Below are 16,917 nucleotides of genomic sequence, written 5' to 3'. Positions count from 1 at the left end.
GGAAATATTATATATTCTTCTGGATATATTGTAAATGCCTCTGGATATATTATATATTTCTCTGCATATGTTATATATTCTTCTGGATATATTATATATTCCTCAGGATATATTATATATTTCTTTTGATATATTATATATTCCCCGGTAAATACGTATCCATAACACTAACCCTGATCCCTACAAACGAGATGCTATAGTTAATGAACCCGATTTTCTCTATAGCGCATTGAACTTGAAGTGTTTCCTAATTTAAGTATATGATTCAGAACTTATTGTTTAATCGAATCAGCAATATTGACGACGATTGGGGCATCGGTTGCTTCGATGGCCCACTTCCAGGGAAGTCCGCTGGCGATAAGATTCCGGGAAGCTCTTCTCCCAGTTTGATCATGCCGTCGTCCGTCCAGGAGGGACACCATCGCAGGTGTCACTCCTCTCCCGGGTGGCGTTAATCACCAACAACTATCTTGGCATAGGAATAGAGTCCACTGGTTATTTGTTGACTCCCACATGGAAGCCGTGTTATCTTCCGAACACAGCCGCCGAGGGGAGCGGGATGATTAGATCCGAGAGCACAATAACACCGAAATTGTTCAATTTAATTGAGTGAAGTGGAAAGAAACCCTTATCAGTGTTATTATTGTTACTCTAACCAAAAGGTATATGCCCAACGGGTAAAGGTGTGTGAGTGAAACCCCCTGATGAGTTAGGCAGGGTATTCCCGCAATCAGTGGAGCAACCATTTCCCGTCCTGGATTAGACGTTGTCACCCATGCCACTCGAAATTGGCAAAGGGGGCAAGATAAGAGACAGAGACGGTATAAAAAAGGGTGGAAGCCAAACCTTGGCCATCATTCTGTGACTTTCAAGCAGCCGTGATTGCCGATATATAGTAACACATTTCCCCCAAAAATTATAAAAGATGTCCAAGCTTAGCCTGATCCTGTTTACCGCCGCCGCCCTTCTGGGTTGCTTTGTGGCCCAAGGATCTGCGGGAACGCTGCCCGTGGATAGCAGTGCCCGTCAGCATCAGATCAAGGTGGTGAAGGATATCCGTGCCTTTGTCGCCCAGCATCCGGGTGTACAACTTCAACGTATGGAGAAGCAGACCCGCGTTGGCAGCCAGGTTGTTCGTTACAACATGGGAGCCCGTATTCCTGGTGAGTCCGCCGGAGAGTAGACTTCGTTGTGAGTCCATCACTTGACCGAGAAAAACCCCTGCATACTTTCAGGTGACCAACTGGTGGCCCAGGGTGCCGATCACTTTGAGTATCCTCGTTCCCAGGACGTTAGCATGCAGCTCACCTACCCGGAAGAAGGCACGGGAGCCATTGTGTCCTACGTGGAGCTAGTGTGCACCCAGGACTCCAACGATGGCAGTGCCTATGTGGTCGCCGGTGGCATTGGTCAGCGCTTCATCTCCATTGTCGTGGAGGCCAGCAACACCAGGAATTTCTCGTACCAGGCTCAGTACTACGGTGTGAGGGATTAGGCCATAGATATCTGTTTTCCCAAGGCTCCAATTTAAAATATACATATATGGTTATGAACATCTGTGACTCTAGCTAAGCAAAGAATGTGGTTTCAATTGGTAGGTCCTTAAGTGTCAACTATTTTCGCTCAGTGCAAAACTCTTGTTATAATGGCATCTATCATATATCATCACCTGGGTGGCTAATCTAGAGTAATTTCAAATTGTTTTCGTTGCTCACGCGCCTTCCACTTGAAACACCGATGACATAAAGGCCGGGGAGCCATAAATCTGGGTACGGCACTCACCTGCATCAGATTCCAATTCATGGATGGGTGTGAGATACCCGAATCGGAACCGGAGCCAGTGCCATATATTGTGGCTCAGGTGTTTTTTAAAAATATACCCAAGCATGAATTTATTTGCTATCAAATAGAATCTTGAATAGGAATTCCCCCCAGTGATTCACACGACGTCATAAGATCGAAGCTGTAAGGGAATAACCGCCTAGGCACTTTCTTCGCCACAAGCTACAAATTATTAGTTTCAATTGAATATATGTCTACCTACCTACGTCAGTCAGTCAGTTAGTTATGAATTGATTCAACAACGTCCCATGGTTCTGGCCCTGGCCATGGCCCTGACTCTGGCGATGATGTTATGTTGCATAGACAGGCAATTGACTTTGTAGATAGGGCTTTATTTGCTCATTAGATTGTTTGCCATTGTGCGCCAATATGCATATCAAGGCCAAGATTGCTAACCAGCGTTCAAATAAACAAACAAACACGCGCCCAAGGAGCGAATCAATCGCTTTTGGGGACAGTGAGAGAGTTACCATTACACCACCCAGCATATTCCATTCACAAATAATTCCTCAATAATTCATTTAGAAATTCATCAGTAATTCATTAACCATCTTATAGATATTGTTAATGAATCATATGAATTTTCATATAAAAACTACTGAGCAAATTAAGATGATAATGTCCTAGGCTATCATTGGTGATCAATTCATTAAAGTTGGATCAGCATTAGACCAATGATCAATCAATGATGTATAAACAAATTTATTTACATTTCATTGAATATCCTCAATAATTCATTTATTAGACCCAAAAATCATAAAATTTTTGTCAGTTATTTATTAGAATTCATTTAGAATTCATACAAAAATTCATCAATAATTCATATACAAGTCATTAATGATTCGTCAACATGTGAGGTCACAAATTCATCAACCAGAGATATTCATCAATGATTCATCATTGACTTAACAATATACACATTATCGAATTTTCATCAACATTCACTAACACCGAGAGAGGAAGAGTCCGAGGAAGAATAACTACTTACCGTTCCTACTGATGAAATATTAATGAATTTTAAACTTTTTTCTTCAAATATTCAACAACCTTTTTTTAAGAAAGAAACAGAAATAACGGTAGAGTCGGTTTTTACACGATTTTCGAATGTGAACGTGAACTCGGTAGCAGGCGAATTCGGCAAGTTGATGGAACGTTGATAACATATGTTAGCTGACATGTGATACTAAATGTCACCTATGGAACATGGGGGTATTATAATTTAGTATCTTGACTTGGCTCATCCGGTCAATATAATTTTTTAAGGAAAATTTCCCTACCAGGGAAAGGTCCTCGACACATCATCATCAGCCAACTAGTCCCTCAGTTCAAAAGCTAGGTAAAACTTTTCAATTAGTCTTCTTTTCATTGCAGGTACTACGTATATCTGTCGAATCGGATTGCAATTCATAGATATTCCCTTTGCAAATACAACCGTAGTGTACTTTTGTCCAGCACTGTTTGCGGAAATTGATCGTGGACACGTAATAGATAAGTCAAGTGGGGAAAGCCTTCCGGCAAGAGGAGACGGAAGTGTGAATGAAACCAATGATGACGTCGTATATTATGTGCTGGTGCTGGGTACCTGAATAGTCTATAGATTGAGTCAACAAATGCGTAACAAAACGCTTTACGCAAGCGATATGGCCAATGACGATTAGTGTAAGCTGCCTGGCCAGGCCTATTTATAGGAACTGATCGAAAAATTATAGCCAATTAATGGCTGCGTCTGTGAGTGCGGGCTAAGTGCGGCCTGCCAAAACTGACATGGCCATTTCCGAGGCTTATCGTTCAGTGTTGTCGGGCCCGCCTTATCGAGGGAGTGACCGCCGATAAGGGAGTCCGTATATAAGCGGTACACGGTACCCGGCACAAGCCAAAATCCGTAAAGCAGTCGTATAGTGCGTTTAGAAAAGAGCCATCCAACTCCGTGATTCTGATTCCGGGTTTCCATCATTTCAGTCCTTATTATTTTTTTCTGGTGATCTCTGTGCGTGTTTTTTGTACCAAGTGCTTTCCGCCGAGAATGTTGCTTGCGATCTGCCTGGTGCTGGGCATTGTATCGGCCACCGTTTCGGGATTGCCCCATGCCCGGGCCAGTGATCTCTATTACACGGACATCACCCCGGTGACGGATGAGACGCGCTACACCAGCCTCAATCCAGATGTGAAGCTCCAGGAGATGAACAAGGTGAAGCACTCCAAGGGTAACATTGTTTTCTCCTCGGGGGAGCGCACTTCGGGTAAGCAGAAGTCACTGGAGCTCAAGGATATCCCGGACTTAATCGAGTAATATTCGTTTATTCTCTGCAGGCGATCGACTGATTGTGAATCATTACGATGACGAGAGCTTTGCCAGCGCCAATGACATCGAGGTGATGATGAGCTATCCGGCCGGAGCCAGTACCGGTGTCACGCTCACCTGCATCGAGGTGTATGTGGACATGACTGCAGACGATGCCGGTGGATACCTGACCAAGGGTGGGATTGGTCAAACCAATGCCGAGATTCTGCTTACCTCCAATCTGACGCGTAGCTTCGTCTACGAGACGTTCATCTATGGATACTAGCCACAAATTCCCAGCTCTCTGATCTTTGATCTTCTCCTAGAACTCTTTCAGCAACAATAAAGTTTCGCTTGGAACCCAACTGTGATCATGAACTCCAGCCCCGTTCGCCCCAAATCCTCGAGAGTATTATTAGACCTAGAACTACACAAAAATTAAAAGAAAAACAAAAAATGAAAAACAAAAAGATAAACCGATTCCTGTGCAAATCCACAAAAATTGTTTCGCTTATCACAATTGAAAGTAAACAGCATACGGACTTATAGTATAAATGCTCTCCCTCGCATCGAGGTAGCTGGGGTCTTATCGTCTTAACCGTCTGGGTTTCTATGGCCTGGCCAACTGCGTCATCCTAGTTCTTGGCTAATTGAAAGAATGTTCGCCAGAGGCAATCGGATACCATGTGATGTGACCAGATAAGGTCATGGTGATGGTTATTATTTAATTAAGGATTCTTAAGGATCAAGGAATTGTGACAGGAGCTGTTTTGAGCTCGTGAATAAGATGCGTAGCGCCTTATAAGAGTTGGTTCCAAGCTCTTCTTAAGAAGAAACCCAAAGAGAACGAGGCACAGATTGAGTGAGAAAACGCTGTTAAGCCAAGGGGTTATGTATCGTATAGTTTATAAAGCTGTAGAAGAAAAATAAAATTTAATAGCCAAAAAAATGTTTTTGATTCCTTCAAAATTGTTATTTTAATTTGTGGACTAGAACGGACCTCACTTTTTTATACTAAGTCTTAAGATTGTGTGAAAGTTCTCGGCTAATTGATACGTGATCCATAAAGATACTGTATAGCTCCAATATCAACTATCAGTTTTGTGACGCATTTGAAAGCGACTTGGAAACTGATGACAATGTTTGTGCTCTTAGTCTATATAGGATGTTGTCCCTGTGCTCGAGGAGTTGAAGTCCTAATTGATTTATCTATCTTGCTTTGAGGAAGCTTATCCTTAATTTATATCTTTGTTAAGTTATGAAAATGTAAACTTGGTTAACATTACAAAGGACTGGCCACGCAGGTACTTTTATTTCCTTCACAGTTAAGAGCGGAAGTCAATGTCAGAGTGCTTTGAGGCAACTTATAATTAATATATATTATTTATCCATGACTCTCCAGTACTGATTCGATCCATTTAGGACACGCCCCCCCACTTGGAGCACTCTCTCCCTACCGGGGTTTCTCCCAATCCCTCACGACTAGTGACTAACTCCTCCAACCATGTTGGAACCCCCAAAGCCAAGCTCGCTCTCTCTCTTTCGAGATCTCTCGTTGAACCAGTTGGAGGGAGAGCAGCCTCCAGCTTCGGATCGATCGCTGAGCTCTGAGAGCCATCTCCGATTCAGGCTGTCAGTTGATCGCCAGCAGAGCCGTCGATCGGTCCAATCACCGGAGAAGGGGAACTTGGAGCGAACCATAAATACAAATAAGAAAAAAATATAAAACGAAAATACAAATTAATAAATAAAACCAGCATTGGCAACGAGATCGATAGCCACGAGCCATGTTACGTCGCGGCGAATCGGGCTTCGCATCAGCCCTGATCTTGTCGAGCCTCTGTCTGGGCCTATGTCGGGGATACTACAGTCTGGAGGGTGCGTAAGATACAAGTCCATATGGTATATAAGGAGAAAGTTCAGGAGGTATACATAGATCCCTGCAAATAACCGCTAAAAACTGCCTCTAATGGAGGCCCAAATATCTGATCTATAGTCTCCTTAAGCTTTGAGCTTTGTTGATATTTATACTATATACTGCTATCTTGATTACATATGTTTAATTGATTGATTACTCAGTCACTCCCTTTGAGTTAGTATTGATATATCCACTGTGCGTAGGCTGGCAGAGAGTCACCAGTTAGGTTTATAATCATTTATCCGTTGCTTAATATTTTATTTATGACCCTATAGCAGTTTTTTACAATTGTTTATAATGCATGCCAATTTAGTAAAGCGTTTTAATTAATACACACTTGACATTGACCTATACCCGTTGCAGTGGGTGACCCCTGTCCCACCGTGAGCTACCGCAGTCGCTGCCAGGCCCTGGAGGATTGCGAGACTCTATCCTCACATCTCCGAGAGGGTAGGCTAACCATCAAGACCGTGATGAACTGCGGCTACACCAGCCGCAGCGAGAAGATCTGCTGTCCCGTGGAGGATGCCGTCACTCCAGTGCGCATTGATTCCTCCGATCCATCCAGCACGACTACCACTACAACCAGCTCAACCACAACCACGACGACAACAAGTAGCACCACCACAACAACTACTACACCTGCTCCAGCTCCTGATCCTGCTGACAATAGCGACGATTGGTTGTCCATCTTCCAAACCGACCACGAGTATGTCCAAGGCTCCAAGACACCCATTCCGCTGCGACCGACGCGGGACAGTGCCACCTTCCGGGATACCTCCGAGGGAGCAGAGTGCATTGCCCCACTGTACAAGGGACAGTGCCGCGGTGTGTCCGCCTGCCCCACTGTGGACACGCTGCTGTTGCAGGGCCGCCTGGTGGACGAGGATGTGACGACATGCCGTGATGGAACCCATGAGGAGATCATCTGCTGTCCCCTTAATCTGCCGCTGGCACCGCGTGTCCAAAGCGAACCGAGACTGGGATTACCTGATGATTCTACGGCGGGCAAATCACAGCCGGATCCCCAGGAGGCGGCCGCCATTGCCCGGGCGGATGCATTGTTGCCTCACTACCGTCACCTGGCCGCTTTGGCTCATCCGAATGCCGCCTTCGATGGTCACCTGCATCACTGCTCCGCCATGGTGCTGACCCCACAGCTCTTGCTCAGTGCCGCCGGATGCCAGCGACCCAGTCATGCGGTTTTCGGGGTGGCTGATATGAGGGATGTGGACGTAGATGAGGATTATTTAGCGGACATTGTGGTGAGTTTGACGGGGATCTCTCTGTACCTCTAGTTAAAATATATCATCTCTCCCCCGTCAGCGTCTGGCTCAATTCCAAAAGGATCTGGCCCTCATCCGTCTGCAGGATCCCTTGAATTTGGGTCGGGAGAGCTCGGCCAATGTAAGCGTGGCTCCCATTTGCAGCCAGTTCGAGTTGACGCGGCTCCAGGTGAGCGGCAGCCTGGTGGCCGTGGCCTGGGGCAAGGGTGAAGGTAAGTGGTATTGAGATTGACATTGAGTGACTCCTTCTGACCATCCAAATTCCAAATCCTTTCTAGCCTCGGACTGCCCTCTCTACGAACTGCCCATGCAACTGCGTCCCAACTGGGCCTGCGAGGATTTGCCCAACTATGGAGGCGTGAAGGAGCTGGGCAGCATACACCTCTGCCTGTCGCCGGAGGGCGGTGAGCTAGCACTGCAGCGCTTCTCCAATGAGACCACCTGCGTCCCATGTCCCTCCTCGGTGGGCAGTGTGCTCCATTTGGTGCGGCCCGGAGGCAGCCGCTGCGTTCTGGGCATTGCCACGCCCACGGGCGCTGACTGCGAGAGCCGGGTTATGTACTTTACCAGCCTCCTGAGTCCACAGTTTAGGCGATTTGTGGAGCAGGAGCAGCGGAATTAGGATCTAGCCAGAGCCTCGCCTAAATGTAGTCATATAGATTAAGTTAGGAACCATAGGATAGGGTAAGTTAGCGAAGGAAGAGAAGCAAAGCCTAGCTTAAGCTCGAACAGCAGGGTCATACTGGCAGGATATGAACACCAGGACATGGCCACACTGGCCTGTCTGACTGTACTTTTCCAGCCAGTTGAAGAGAAAGAGAGAGAGAGAGATACCAATGTAAAACGTTGCATGCCAAAATACTGTCAACCTCAATGTTAGTTTTAAATTATTCACATATAAGAAAAGAAGATTTTTTAAGTAAGAAATATATACTGATGAGCCTTATAAGCAATGAAAAAGTGGTAAATAAATATGTGTTTACTTGTCTTGACCCATATAAGATCTTAAGCAGCCTCTTAAGCCTCTTATTTATTCGATTTATTTAAAGTTGATACTCGGAAATGAGCAGTTTGTAAAGAATTCTAAATATATCTCGCGAATATATGTATAAGCACATCTCGTGTGTTTACTCACAATGTTCGCGCATAAATTAAGCACTTGTAATTCCAGTTGTAAGCCAGGCTTAGGTAACATCTACAATTGGAGTTCCGGAGTTTGGGGATAAAGTATTTTCCAGGACAGGGAATAAGTCAAGTGTCTTGGGTTTTTTGGTTTTGTAATATATTATTTTGTTAAATAAGCCAGAAAAGTAGCATAATGAATTCCATTTATTAGTGACAATGGCTTAGCTTCTGTTCGGATCGGGTTGAATCGCTTCTAGCTCTGATTCAGTAAACTGCCAGAGGCTAAACCGGTCCGATCGAGAGAGTAGCAATCATGATACTCGGAGCTGTCCGAGCTGTCGGATTCGTCGCCATCTCAATCGCCGCCTTGGTGGCCGCAGTTGCTCAGGCGATGCGTTACCGAGCGGTCAGATTCTGCCGCGATTAGTGCCACAACGTCCAACGATTCAATCCGATCCGCTCCGATCCGGCACCGGTTTAGCACCAGCTCCTCCGTCTCGCTTTTATTGCTGTTTTGCTTTTTATTCCACGATTCCCATATTCAAATTAGCGAGATACGTCGTCGCCCGTTATCAGGGGCTGTGCCTGAACATTTATAGTAAGGGCTGTGCCAAAGGCCTTATTTGATAAGAAGCAAAAAAATAATAATACTACACCATAGAGATCCATCAGGACCTACACACACATATATATATATAGTATATATATGTAGGTAACATATTTTTGCCACTCAAAATCAATTTGGGAACACACAGGCCAATCCCCCGCCTTATCGGGATCAGTGCGGGTTTGTCAAGTAGAAATTATTGTTCGGGTTTCGGTGGGGGTTTCGATATCAGCGATGAGTGACAGAGTAGCGAGATTACAGAAGCCCAAAAAAAAAAATAATAGAAATATATATATGCCGAGAACGGAATGCCCGTAGGTGGGGTTGAATCATTCGGTCCTCGGCAAGATGGTGAAATTCTAAAAAAACAATTACTATCTCCTTGCCGTCTTGGGTTCACTTTAACCCAAACCAAGTACAGCATGACTGGGTAGCTGGGTGACTTCATATTTAGTACTATCAATGTAATCAAAAGTCGGTCAACTGACTGACTGATAGGCTTATTCTTTGTAGTTTTCCAATTTACTGTTCCAGAGACTATAATGATCACTGATCACTTTCCTTAGTTATTCGAGGATGCAGCCTGTCAGAAGGAAAAGTCTGCTCTTCATCCTGATCGCCGCCGCCACCGTGTGCTCCATTCGGGGTGACTTAAGTGGTAGGTTTTCCTTGCCTTAATGGAGATTCCTACTGTAGCTATTTGTTTAATCCCCACAGAGGGTGAAGTCTGCAATGTGACGAGTAGTATACCCGGAATCTGCCGCACCATCAATGATTGTGAGCCTCTGATTGACGGCTACATCAAGTCCGGTGCTTTGAGCCTCACCGAAGTGCCCAGCTGTGGCCTGTCCGTCTGGGGGGAGATCATCTGCTGTCCCATCACACCCTGTTGTCCTAACGGGTAAGAGAGCTCTTAAACTTATTTACTACCTACTGATTTCCCTTTTTCAACAGCCCACCCACCATTACCACCAGTAGCACTACCACCACAACGACAACGTTAAGACCTCGTCCAAGGAGTCCCTTGGTTCGTGCCGATGTGTCCGATGAGATCACGGATCGTCCAGCTGTGGCGGGTAAGAAGATTTCCCGTGGGATGAAAACGGAAAACTATCAAATCTTTCTATCACACAGCTTGCAAAAAGATGCAGGAGGAGCACCGTCTGAGAAACATGAACCACACCCGCCTTGTTATCCATATCGTAGGCGGCGTACCTGTGAATCCCGGCGTATATCCCCACATGGCGGCCATTGCCTTCTTGACCTTTGATCGTTTTGAGTTCCGTTGCGGTGGTTCACTGATCTCAAAACGATTTGTCCTTACCGCTGCCCACTGTGTCTACACGGATAGCCTAATGCCAGCCTTTGTCCGCTTGGGAGCGGTGAATGTGGAGATGCCGGACAAGAACTATGTGGACGTCAATGTGGTAAGTTGGAGTTAAATCTGGAGGATGTATTGGTATGGTATAACTTATATATAACTTATGGCATTCTCTGATCTCAGCGTAATGTCACCATCCATCCAAACTATGTGGGTAACATCAAGTACAACGATGTGGCCATTCTGGAGCTGGCCACTGAAATCACCGAAACGGATAACATTCGTCCTGCCTGCCTGCACACGGATCCCAGGGATCCGCCCTTGAACTCCACGCTCTTTGTGGCCGGCTGGGGTGTCCTCAATGTGACCAGTGAGTGGAAACACATTGCTATATCCTCCTTCCTTTGCTCTCTACATATAATCTCTCTATAGCCCGCGTTGTATCCAAGATCCTGCTGCGAGCTGCCCTGGAGCTCGTGCCTCTGGCCCAATGCAATATATCCTATTCGGAGCAGCCCGGTGCTGTTCGGAATTTAAAGGAGGGTGTCATTGATTCTTTACTGTGTGCGGCGGACAAGAAACAAAAGGCGGATGCCTGCCAGGGCGATTCCGGTGGTCCACTCATCCGGGAAGTAAACATCGAGGATGGCATCTACACCATTTTGGGCATTATTAACTCGGGCTTTGGGTGTGCCACCAAGACGCCGGGTCTCTACACCCGTGTGGCCTCCTTCCTGGACTTTATCGAGCGAATCGTTTGGCCGGATAATCAGTTACTGTAATGGGCTTGGAATTAAAGCTCCATCATACACCAAAAAAAAAAAAAACAAAATTGGCATACACAAATCTGTGATTTCACACCTAACATGAATCGATCAAATTGAAAATAAATCTCGTTGCTTTAAGTTAATGCTATGAAACGAATAAGAACGAATTAGATTGTGAAGGTCGGATCATGGGCCATAATTCTGCAATTGTTAGCTTGAGTTTCTAGGATTAAAGTCCCCAACTTTTGACTAAATTTCTTTTTATATATAAACGAAAGTGTGATTTTAGAACCAATTGAGTTCAAAGAACGGATACAGATAGAACCCATGGAGGAGATAGAGTTGATGGAACCGATAGAGCCGATAAAACCGATAGAATAGATAGATCCGATAGAACCTTTAAAACCTATAAGTAGAGCAAATAGAACGGATAAAGATACTAAGTTCGATGGAACCGATAAAGATGATAGAACCGATAGATAGATAGCCGATACAACCGATAGAGTTTATGGAACCAATAAAGCCAATAGAAAAGATATAACTTATAACTTACTTATAGAACCGATAGAACAGATACAACTAGTAGAACCGATAGAACAGATAAAACTTATAGAGCCGATACAACCGATAGAACAGATAGAAAACATAGAACAGAGCCAATATAACCTTTAGAACCTATAAGTAGAGCAAGTAGAACGGATAAAGATAATAAGTCCGATAGAACCGATAAAGATGATAGAACCATAGAAGAGTTACAACTTAGAGATCCGATAGAACCTATAAGTAGAGCAAATATAACGGATAAAGATAATTAGTCCGATAGAACCGATAAAGATAATAGAACCGATAGATAGATAGCCGATACAACCGATAGAGTTTGTAGAACCAATTAAGCCAATATAACGGATACATTTTATAGAGCCTAAAGAACCGATAGAACACATAGAGCCTACAGAACCGTTTAAACTTTTAAGTATAACAGATAGAAAGAATAGAGATTATTGAGAGGGTAGAACATATAGAACCGATGGGATCGATCCAGTTAATAGAGGACCCGTATACCCCTCCAGTCTTCATAATTAAAGTTTCGAGTGGAGAATTCGCTAATTGCAGGCTGCTTTTGCTTTTATTTGATTTACTCTTTTTCCTTCATTGTAAAGCTTTATCTGTTGGGTTGTGGAAGTGGAAGTGCCGCTCGGGAGGGCAGGGAAAACCGGTTCACAAAGCGGGAGAGAGAGGAGCAGCAACGGTCACTGATGATGGGTGCTATCAGCTGCCGGACCCGGCGCTTCTTGCTCCGGCTCCAAAGCTGGGCTTCAGTTGCTGGGGCGATGCGTTGCTGAGCGGTCAGAGCCAGGCCCGTTCTGCCAGTTTTCGAGATTTGCGTTCAATATTCGACCACCGGTTTTTTAGCTTGTTTTTTTTTTAGTGTTATTGTATTGTCTTCTCCGCTACACTCTCGTGCGCTCTTTATTTTTCTTAGTTTTAGTTTTTTTCTGTTCCGTTCGCCTCTGTTCTGTTTGTTTGTTTTCTTGGTGTTGTGTTGTGTATATTCACCCAGTGCTCGACGCACTCAATAATAAACATCATCGATACGTTCAGCGAGTCCCCTTATCAGGGACCAAAAAACAAAAAAAAAAAAATAGAAAAAAACAGAAAAAAGGTCGTGTCAAAGGTGCGTTCGATAAGGCGGAGGGAATGGTCAGAAGAGGGAGGAGGAGGGAAGAGCATTGCATGCCACGAGCTTGGGACTTCCGTTGGTTGTTTACATCGGGAAAATTACACTGGTCCGGAAAACCGGAAGCTGATTAGATCCGATAACTGGCGAGAGTTATTAGCAAGGAAATTAGAAATAATAATAATAATAATAATAAATTCATTAGTAGGATTTTTTAATTAGCATTGCACATTGTTTTGTTTCAAAAATAACAAAGATCTAGAGATTGTTTTTAGTTTTAGATTTAGATTCTATGGAAACAAATGTCTTCTTGAGACAACAAGTTTAAAACTTATAAATTTGTGCCCTAAATTACATTATTTTCCTAAAAGTGTTTTAAACTTTTTCAAAAATATAAAAAAGTGATCAAGTTCCTTAAAGTAAATTTAATTATATTGAAAAGTAGGAATATTTTCGATTAATTTTGGAATACTTTTCTAGACAGCTTAAAAATATAGTAACACAATCTCTGAGATAAATGTGCATAGATTACCTTCAATGACAAGAAAACTATTTGAAAACTTCCATTGATCTATATAACTAAGAGACAAGGTTTCTTAGAAACGAACAGAAGGACGTGTCCAGATTGATTCGTCTGATGTTGTGCAATATTATATAAAATGTTTATAAAATACTTCTCTTATCAGAGAGACTCTTGATGATGGAAACTCAATTAAAATGACCAAAATGAAGTGCCACAAGTGATTCATCAGTTGTTGAAGATGAATTAGCCAAGTCAGAGTGGTAGATTGAGAGAGAAAGAACGAAAAAAAGAGAAAGAGGGAGGAGAGAGAAAGAATTCTTTTCCAGACAGTCTATAAGAACCTGGCAAAACCCCGAGCGAAATCTCACAAAGATCTTGCTCTCCGCCAAGTAATAAAAATAATAATAAAATTAAGTGGGTCAATGGCTTACTGTAATCAGCAAATGAAAATAAACACCAACAGATTCTGGTTTTTAAAAAAGATTGCTAACCATTTGAATAATTCCTTAAAATTCCAGATAATCAAAAGATGCCCTCGGCGAGGAGGTGGTGGCTCCTCCTTGGTCTCCTGCTGCTCGCCGGCTCCTACAAGCCAGTGGATGCGGAAGGTAAGTACCTCCTCGTTGGGCATCTCCTCCTCCAGCTTTTGACCTTATCCCATATTCTTCCAGAGGGCGACGACTGTAAGCTGCCTATGAATCTGCCTGGCATTTGCCGCGGTTCCTCCGCCTGCGACACCATCGAGGGCTACCTCAGATCAGGCAAATTGTCTGCCAGCCAGGTGCCCAGCTGTGGCCTGGGGCTGATCGAGGAGAACATTTGCTGTCCCATAGCGCCCTGTTGTTCCACTGAGTAAGCCCATCCTACTGGTCCTTGTGTTTCGCTTTCTGTTCACCGTCTATCTCTATGTGTGTGTGTGTATTTGTTTGTTTCTGTCCCGCCTGCGCTTTGTGCCCACCGATGTTGCATGCCGTCCTGGCCACTCCAGGATTAATCCCGTTTCCCCCCAACAGTCAAGGTCAATTGCCAGCACCATCGCCATCGCCATCTCCATCTCCATCCAAGGCAACAGTGTCTACCACCTCTGAGCGCAGCAAGGATCGGGATCGGGATCGGGATCGGGAGCCGGTTTCCCAGCTGCCTAGGGAGAGAGAACCTCGTTTGGATGAGAACCTGGACTTCTTTGACTTTAACAAGCTGCTCAGCACCACCACTTTGAAGCCTCAAAAGACCCATGAGTCCATGAAAATGCCCACCCAGAACGTTGGGTTCCAACGTCATCCATCTGGTCAACGACCGACTGCGCCAGCAGGGAATGCAGATAGAGCCCGCCCGGGAGTTACAGATGCCCACGAGACAGACCACAACAACATCATCTCCACCCGTGCCAGCGACAATGAGCAATCCCTTTGAACCCTTTCGCTTCCGTGGACAGGAGAGGCCGCAGGAACCGCAGCCCTGGAGGGAACCCAGCAATGATCTGGACGATGAAGTGGACTTCGCTCCAAATCCAAGTCCCAGGAACTTTACTCTGCCCGATTTGCGGTTGGTCCGAGCTTAATTACGGCATGGACATCAGTTGGCCTTAGCCAGGGAGCCGCATGCAGTCTCTGTCTCAGGCGGAAACCATCACTAATAGCCTCGAGTGCTAATCCCTATTCTTTATTCACAGTCCGGCCACCATGACGTCGACGACAGTGAGTCCAGTCAACCCGGTCAGCCCCACCTCGCGAGTGAATGTTCCCGACAACGCCGAGCGTCCGGCAGTGGCAGGTGATTCCCCCTTGTGTTTATTATTTTCATCTCGGTCTTGGGTTTTTCGCGGCCACGGGGTCAAAGTCAATTGGGAAAACCCTACTCCTACAATACCACATAACCCCTGATTCAGTGCTGCCCCAAGCCTTAACTTATCTCTTACTAATCCTGTTCCATTGGTTATGTTTCACTCACAGCCTGCACGAAGCTCAGGTCGAATGACAGAATGAAGTCCTTGACGCCTCACATCCTGGGCGGTGTGCCCGTCGAGCTTGGCGTTTATCCACACATGGCGGCCATTGCCTACACATCCTTCGGAACGGTGGACTTCCGCTGTGGCGGATCACTCATTGCCAGTCGCTATGTCCTGACCGCCGCCCATTGTGTCAATAGTGATAATACCATACCGTCCTTTGTCCGTTTGGGAACGGTGAACATCGAGAATCCTGAATCGGGCTATCAGGACATTAATGTGGTAAGGATCTAGTAAAATGCGCATCATCTAACAGATGATATTAATGTTCTTGTCCTTTAGGCCAACCTCAACATACATCCGGATTATGTCAGTAGCAGCAAGTACAACGATATCGCCATCCTGGAACTGGCGGAGGATGCTCACGAAACGGAGAACATTCGACCAGCCTGTCTTTACACAGACACCGCCGATCCGCCGCTGGACTCCAAGATCTTTGTCGCTGGCTGGGGTGTCATGAATGTGACCAGTAAGGAATCATCTAGCTTTACCTAATCAATTAAGGTTGCATTTCCTTTCCTTTCGTCTCACAGATTGGGCCAGGTCGAAGATCCTGCTGCGAGCTGCCCTGGAACTGGTGCCTCTAGCCCAATGCAATATATCCTATTCGGAGCAGCCCGTTGCTGTTCGGAATTTAAAGGAGGGTGTCATCGATTCTTTACTGTGTGCGGCGGACAAGAAACAAAAGGCGGATGCCTGTAAGGGCGATTCCGGTGGTCCACTCATCCGGGAGGTGGACATCGAGGATGGCATCTACACCATTTTGGGCATTATTAACTCGGGCATTGGGTGTGCCACCAAGACGCCGGGTCTCTACACCCGTGTGGCCTCCTTCCTGGACTTTATCGAGCGAATCGTTTGGCCGGATAATCAGTTACTGTAATGGGCTTGGAATTAAAGCTCCATCATACACCAAAAAAAAAAAAAACAAAATTGGCATACACAAATCTGTGATATCACACCTAACATGAATCGTTTAAATTAAAAATAAATCTCGTTGCTTTAAGTTAATGCTATGAAACGAATAAGAACGAATTAGATTGTGAAGGTCGGATCATGGGCCATAATTCTGCAATTGTTAGCTTGAGTTTCTAGGATTAAAGTCCCCAACTTTTAACTAAATTTCTTTTTATATATAAACGAAAGTGTGATTTTCGAACCAATTGAGTTGAAAGAACGGATACAGATAGAACCCATGGAAGAGATAGAGTTGATGGAACTGATAGAGCCGATAAAACCGATACAGCCGATAGAATAGATAGACCCGATATAACCTTTAAAACCTATGTATAAATAGAGTAAATAAAACGGATAAGGATACTAAGTCCGAAAGAACCGATGGAACAGTTACAACTTATAGATCCGGTAGAACCTATAAGTAGAGCAAATATAACGGATAAAGATAATTAGTCCGATAGAACCGATAAAGATGATAGAACCGATAGAGCCGATACAACCGGTAGAGTTTATAGAACTAATAAAGCCACTAGAAACAATACAACTTATAGAGTCAGATACAACCGATAGAATTGATATAGAACCGATAGAAAAGATAGAGCCA

General features: G+C 44.7%; 5 protein-coding genes across 7 annotated transcripts; all 5 read left to right on the top strand.

The window, feature by feature from the left end:
* The first annotated feature begins 361 nt into the window (after nucleotides 1–361).
* On the top strand, nucleotides 362–1,577 carry LOC110182642 (uncharacterized). The gene is made up of 2 exons (XM_020950711.2): nucleotides 362–1,163; nucleotides 1,236–1,577. The coding sequence occupies exons 1-2, from the start codon at nucleotides 926–928 to the stop codon at nucleotides 1,493–1,495; spliced, it is 498 nt and encodes a 165-aa protein (XP_020806370.2). The 5' UTR covers nucleotides 362–925; the 3' UTR covers nucleotides 1,496–1,577.
* A 1,976-nt stretch (nucleotides 1,578–3,553) lies between these two features.
* On the top strand, nucleotides 3,554–4,488 carry LOC110182643 (uncharacterized). The gene is made up of 2 exons (XM_020950712.2): nucleotides 3,554–4,082; nucleotides 4,153–4,488. Exons 1-2 carry the CDS (start codon nucleotides 3,866–3,868, stop codon nucleotides 4,407–4,409), a joined length of 474 nt encoding a protein of 157 aa, XP_020806371.2. The 5' UTR covers nucleotides 3,554–3,865; the 3' UTR covers nucleotides 4,410–4,488.
* Nucleotides 4,489–5,709: 1,221 nt separating this feature from the next.
* Nucleotides 5,710–8,299, top strand: LOC110182640 (uncharacterized). Its single transcript, XM_020950709.2, has 4 exons — nucleotides 5,710–6,001; nucleotides 6,405–7,306; nucleotides 7,368–7,539; nucleotides 7,606–8,299. Exons 1-4 carry the CDS (start codon nucleotides 5,911–5,913, stop codon nucleotides 7,947–7,949), a joined length of 1,509 nt encoding a protein of 502 aa, XP_020806368.1. The 5' UTR covers nucleotides 5,710–5,910; the 3' UTR covers nucleotides 7,950–8,299.
* Nucleotides 8,300–8,718: 419 nt separating this feature from the next.
* LOC110182632 (serine protease persephone) lies at nucleotides 8,719–11,304 on the top strand. 2 transcript variants are annotated; one of them, XM_020950694.2, is made up of 7 exons: nucleotides 8,719–9,050; nucleotides 9,626–9,717; nucleotides 9,777–9,960; nucleotides 10,014–10,135; nucleotides 10,194–10,486; nucleotides 10,564–10,750; nucleotides 10,813–11,304. In XM_020950694.2, exons 2-7 carry the CDS (start codon nucleotides 9,636–9,638, stop codon nucleotides 11,160–11,162), a joined length of 1,218 nt encoding a protein of 405 aa, XP_020806353.2. In that variant the 5' UTR covers nucleotides 8,719–9,050; nucleotides 9,626–9,635; the 3' UTR covers nucleotides 11,163–11,304. The 2 variants fall into 2 exon arrangements, with proteins under 2 accessions (XP_020806353.2, XP_086692867.1); XM_086836741.1 differs by having other exon boundaries at nucleotides 8,829–9,050; nucleotides 9,573–9,717.
* A 1,151-nt stretch (nucleotides 11,305–12,455) lies between these two features.
* Nucleotides 12,456–16,381, top strand: LOC110182634 (serine protease persephone-like). 2 transcript variants are annotated; one of them, XM_086836739.1, is made up of 8 exons: nucleotides 12,466–12,822; nucleotides 13,867–13,956; nucleotides 14,020–14,200; nucleotides 14,362–14,893; nucleotides 15,021–15,121; nucleotides 15,301–15,578; nucleotides 15,639–15,825; nucleotides 15,890–16,381. In XM_086836739.1, the coding sequence occupies exons 4-8, from the start codon at nucleotides 14,664–14,666 to the stop codon at nucleotides 16,237–16,239; spliced, it is 1,146 nt and encodes a 381-aa protein (XP_086692865.1). In that variant the 5' UTR covers nucleotides 12,466–12,822; nucleotides 13,867–13,956; nucleotides 14,020–14,200; nucleotides 14,362–14,663; the 3' UTR covers nucleotides 16,240–16,381. The 2 variants fall into 2 exon arrangements, with proteins under 2 accessions (XP_020806359.2, XP_086692865.1); XM_020950700.2 differs by lacking the exon at nucleotides 14,362–14,893 and having other exon boundaries at nucleotides 12,456–12,822.
* The last annotated feature ends 536 nt before the right edge of the window (nucleotides 16,382–16,917 follow it).

Source organism: Drosophila serrata, unplaced genomic scaffold (assembly GCF_035046125.1).
Source record: "Drosophila serrata isolate PLE 108 unplaced genomic scaffold, ASM3504612v1 contig_293, whole genome shotgun sequence".
NCBI classification, from domain to species: domain Eukaryota; kingdom Metazoa; phylum Arthropoda; class Insecta; order Diptera; family Drosophilidae; genus Drosophila; species Drosophila serrata.
Note: the sequence above shows the minus strand (reverse complement) of the source record. Positions and strands in the feature narration are given on the sequence as shown.

Excerpts from the sequence above, each read along its gene's own strand:
- LOC110182640 (XM_020950709.2), top strand. The coding sequence starts at position 5,911 with ATGTTACGTCGCGGCGAATCGGGCTTCGCATCAGCCCTGATCTTGTCG. Across the intron at positions 7,307-7,367 it reads ATTATTTAGCGGACATTGTG|CGTCTGGCTCAATTCCAAAA; the intron begins GTGAGTTTGACG and ends CTCCCCCGTCAG. Across the intron at positions 7,540-7,605 it reads GGCCTGGGGCAAGGGTGAAG|CCTCGGACTGCCCTCTCTAC; the intron begins GTAAGTGGTATT and ends AATCCTTTCTAG.
- LOC110182643 (XM_020950712.2), top strand. The coding sequence starts at position 3,866 with ATGTTGCTTGCGATCTGCCTGGTGCTGGGCATTGTATCGGCCACCGTT. Across the intron at positions 4,083-4,152 it reads CTCGGGGGAGCGCACTTCGG|GCGATCGACTGATTGTGAAT; the intron begins GTAAGCAGAAGT and ends TATTCTCTGCAG.
- LOC110182632 (XM_020950694.2), top strand. The coding sequence starts at position 9,636 with ATGCAGCCTGTCAGAAGGAAAAGTCTGCTCTTCATCCTGATCGCCGCC. Across the intron at positions 10,487-10,563 it reads ACTATGTGGACGTCAATGTG|CGTAATGTCACCATCCATCC; the intron begins GTAAGTTGGAGT and ends CTCTGATCTCAG. Across the intron at positions 10,751-10,812 it reads GGGTGTCCTCAATGTGACCA|CCCGCGTTGTATCCAAGATC; the intron begins GTGAGTGGAAAC and ends ATCTCTCTATAG.
- LOC110182634 (XM_020950700.2), top strand. The coding sequence starts at position 13,878 with ATGCCCTCGGCGAGGAGGTGGTGGCTCCTCCTTGGTCTCCTGCTGCTC. Across the intron at positions 14,201-15,020 it reads GCGCCCTGTTGTTCCACTGA|TCCGGCCACCATGACGTCGA; the intron begins GTAAGCCCATCC and ends CTTTATTCACAG. Across the intron at positions 15,826-15,889 it reads GGGTGTCATGAATGTGACCA|ATTGGGCCAGGTCGAAGATC; the intron begins GTAAGGAATCAT and ends TTCGTCTCACAG.
- LOC110182642 (XM_020950711.2), top strand. The coding sequence starts at position 926 with ATGTCCAAGCTTAGCCTGATCCTGTTTACCGCCGCCGCCCTTCTGGGT. Across the intron at positions 1,164-1,235 it reads CATGGGAGCCCGTATTCCTG|GTGACCAACTGGTGGCCCAG; the intron begins GTGAGTCCGCCG and ends GCATACTTTCAG.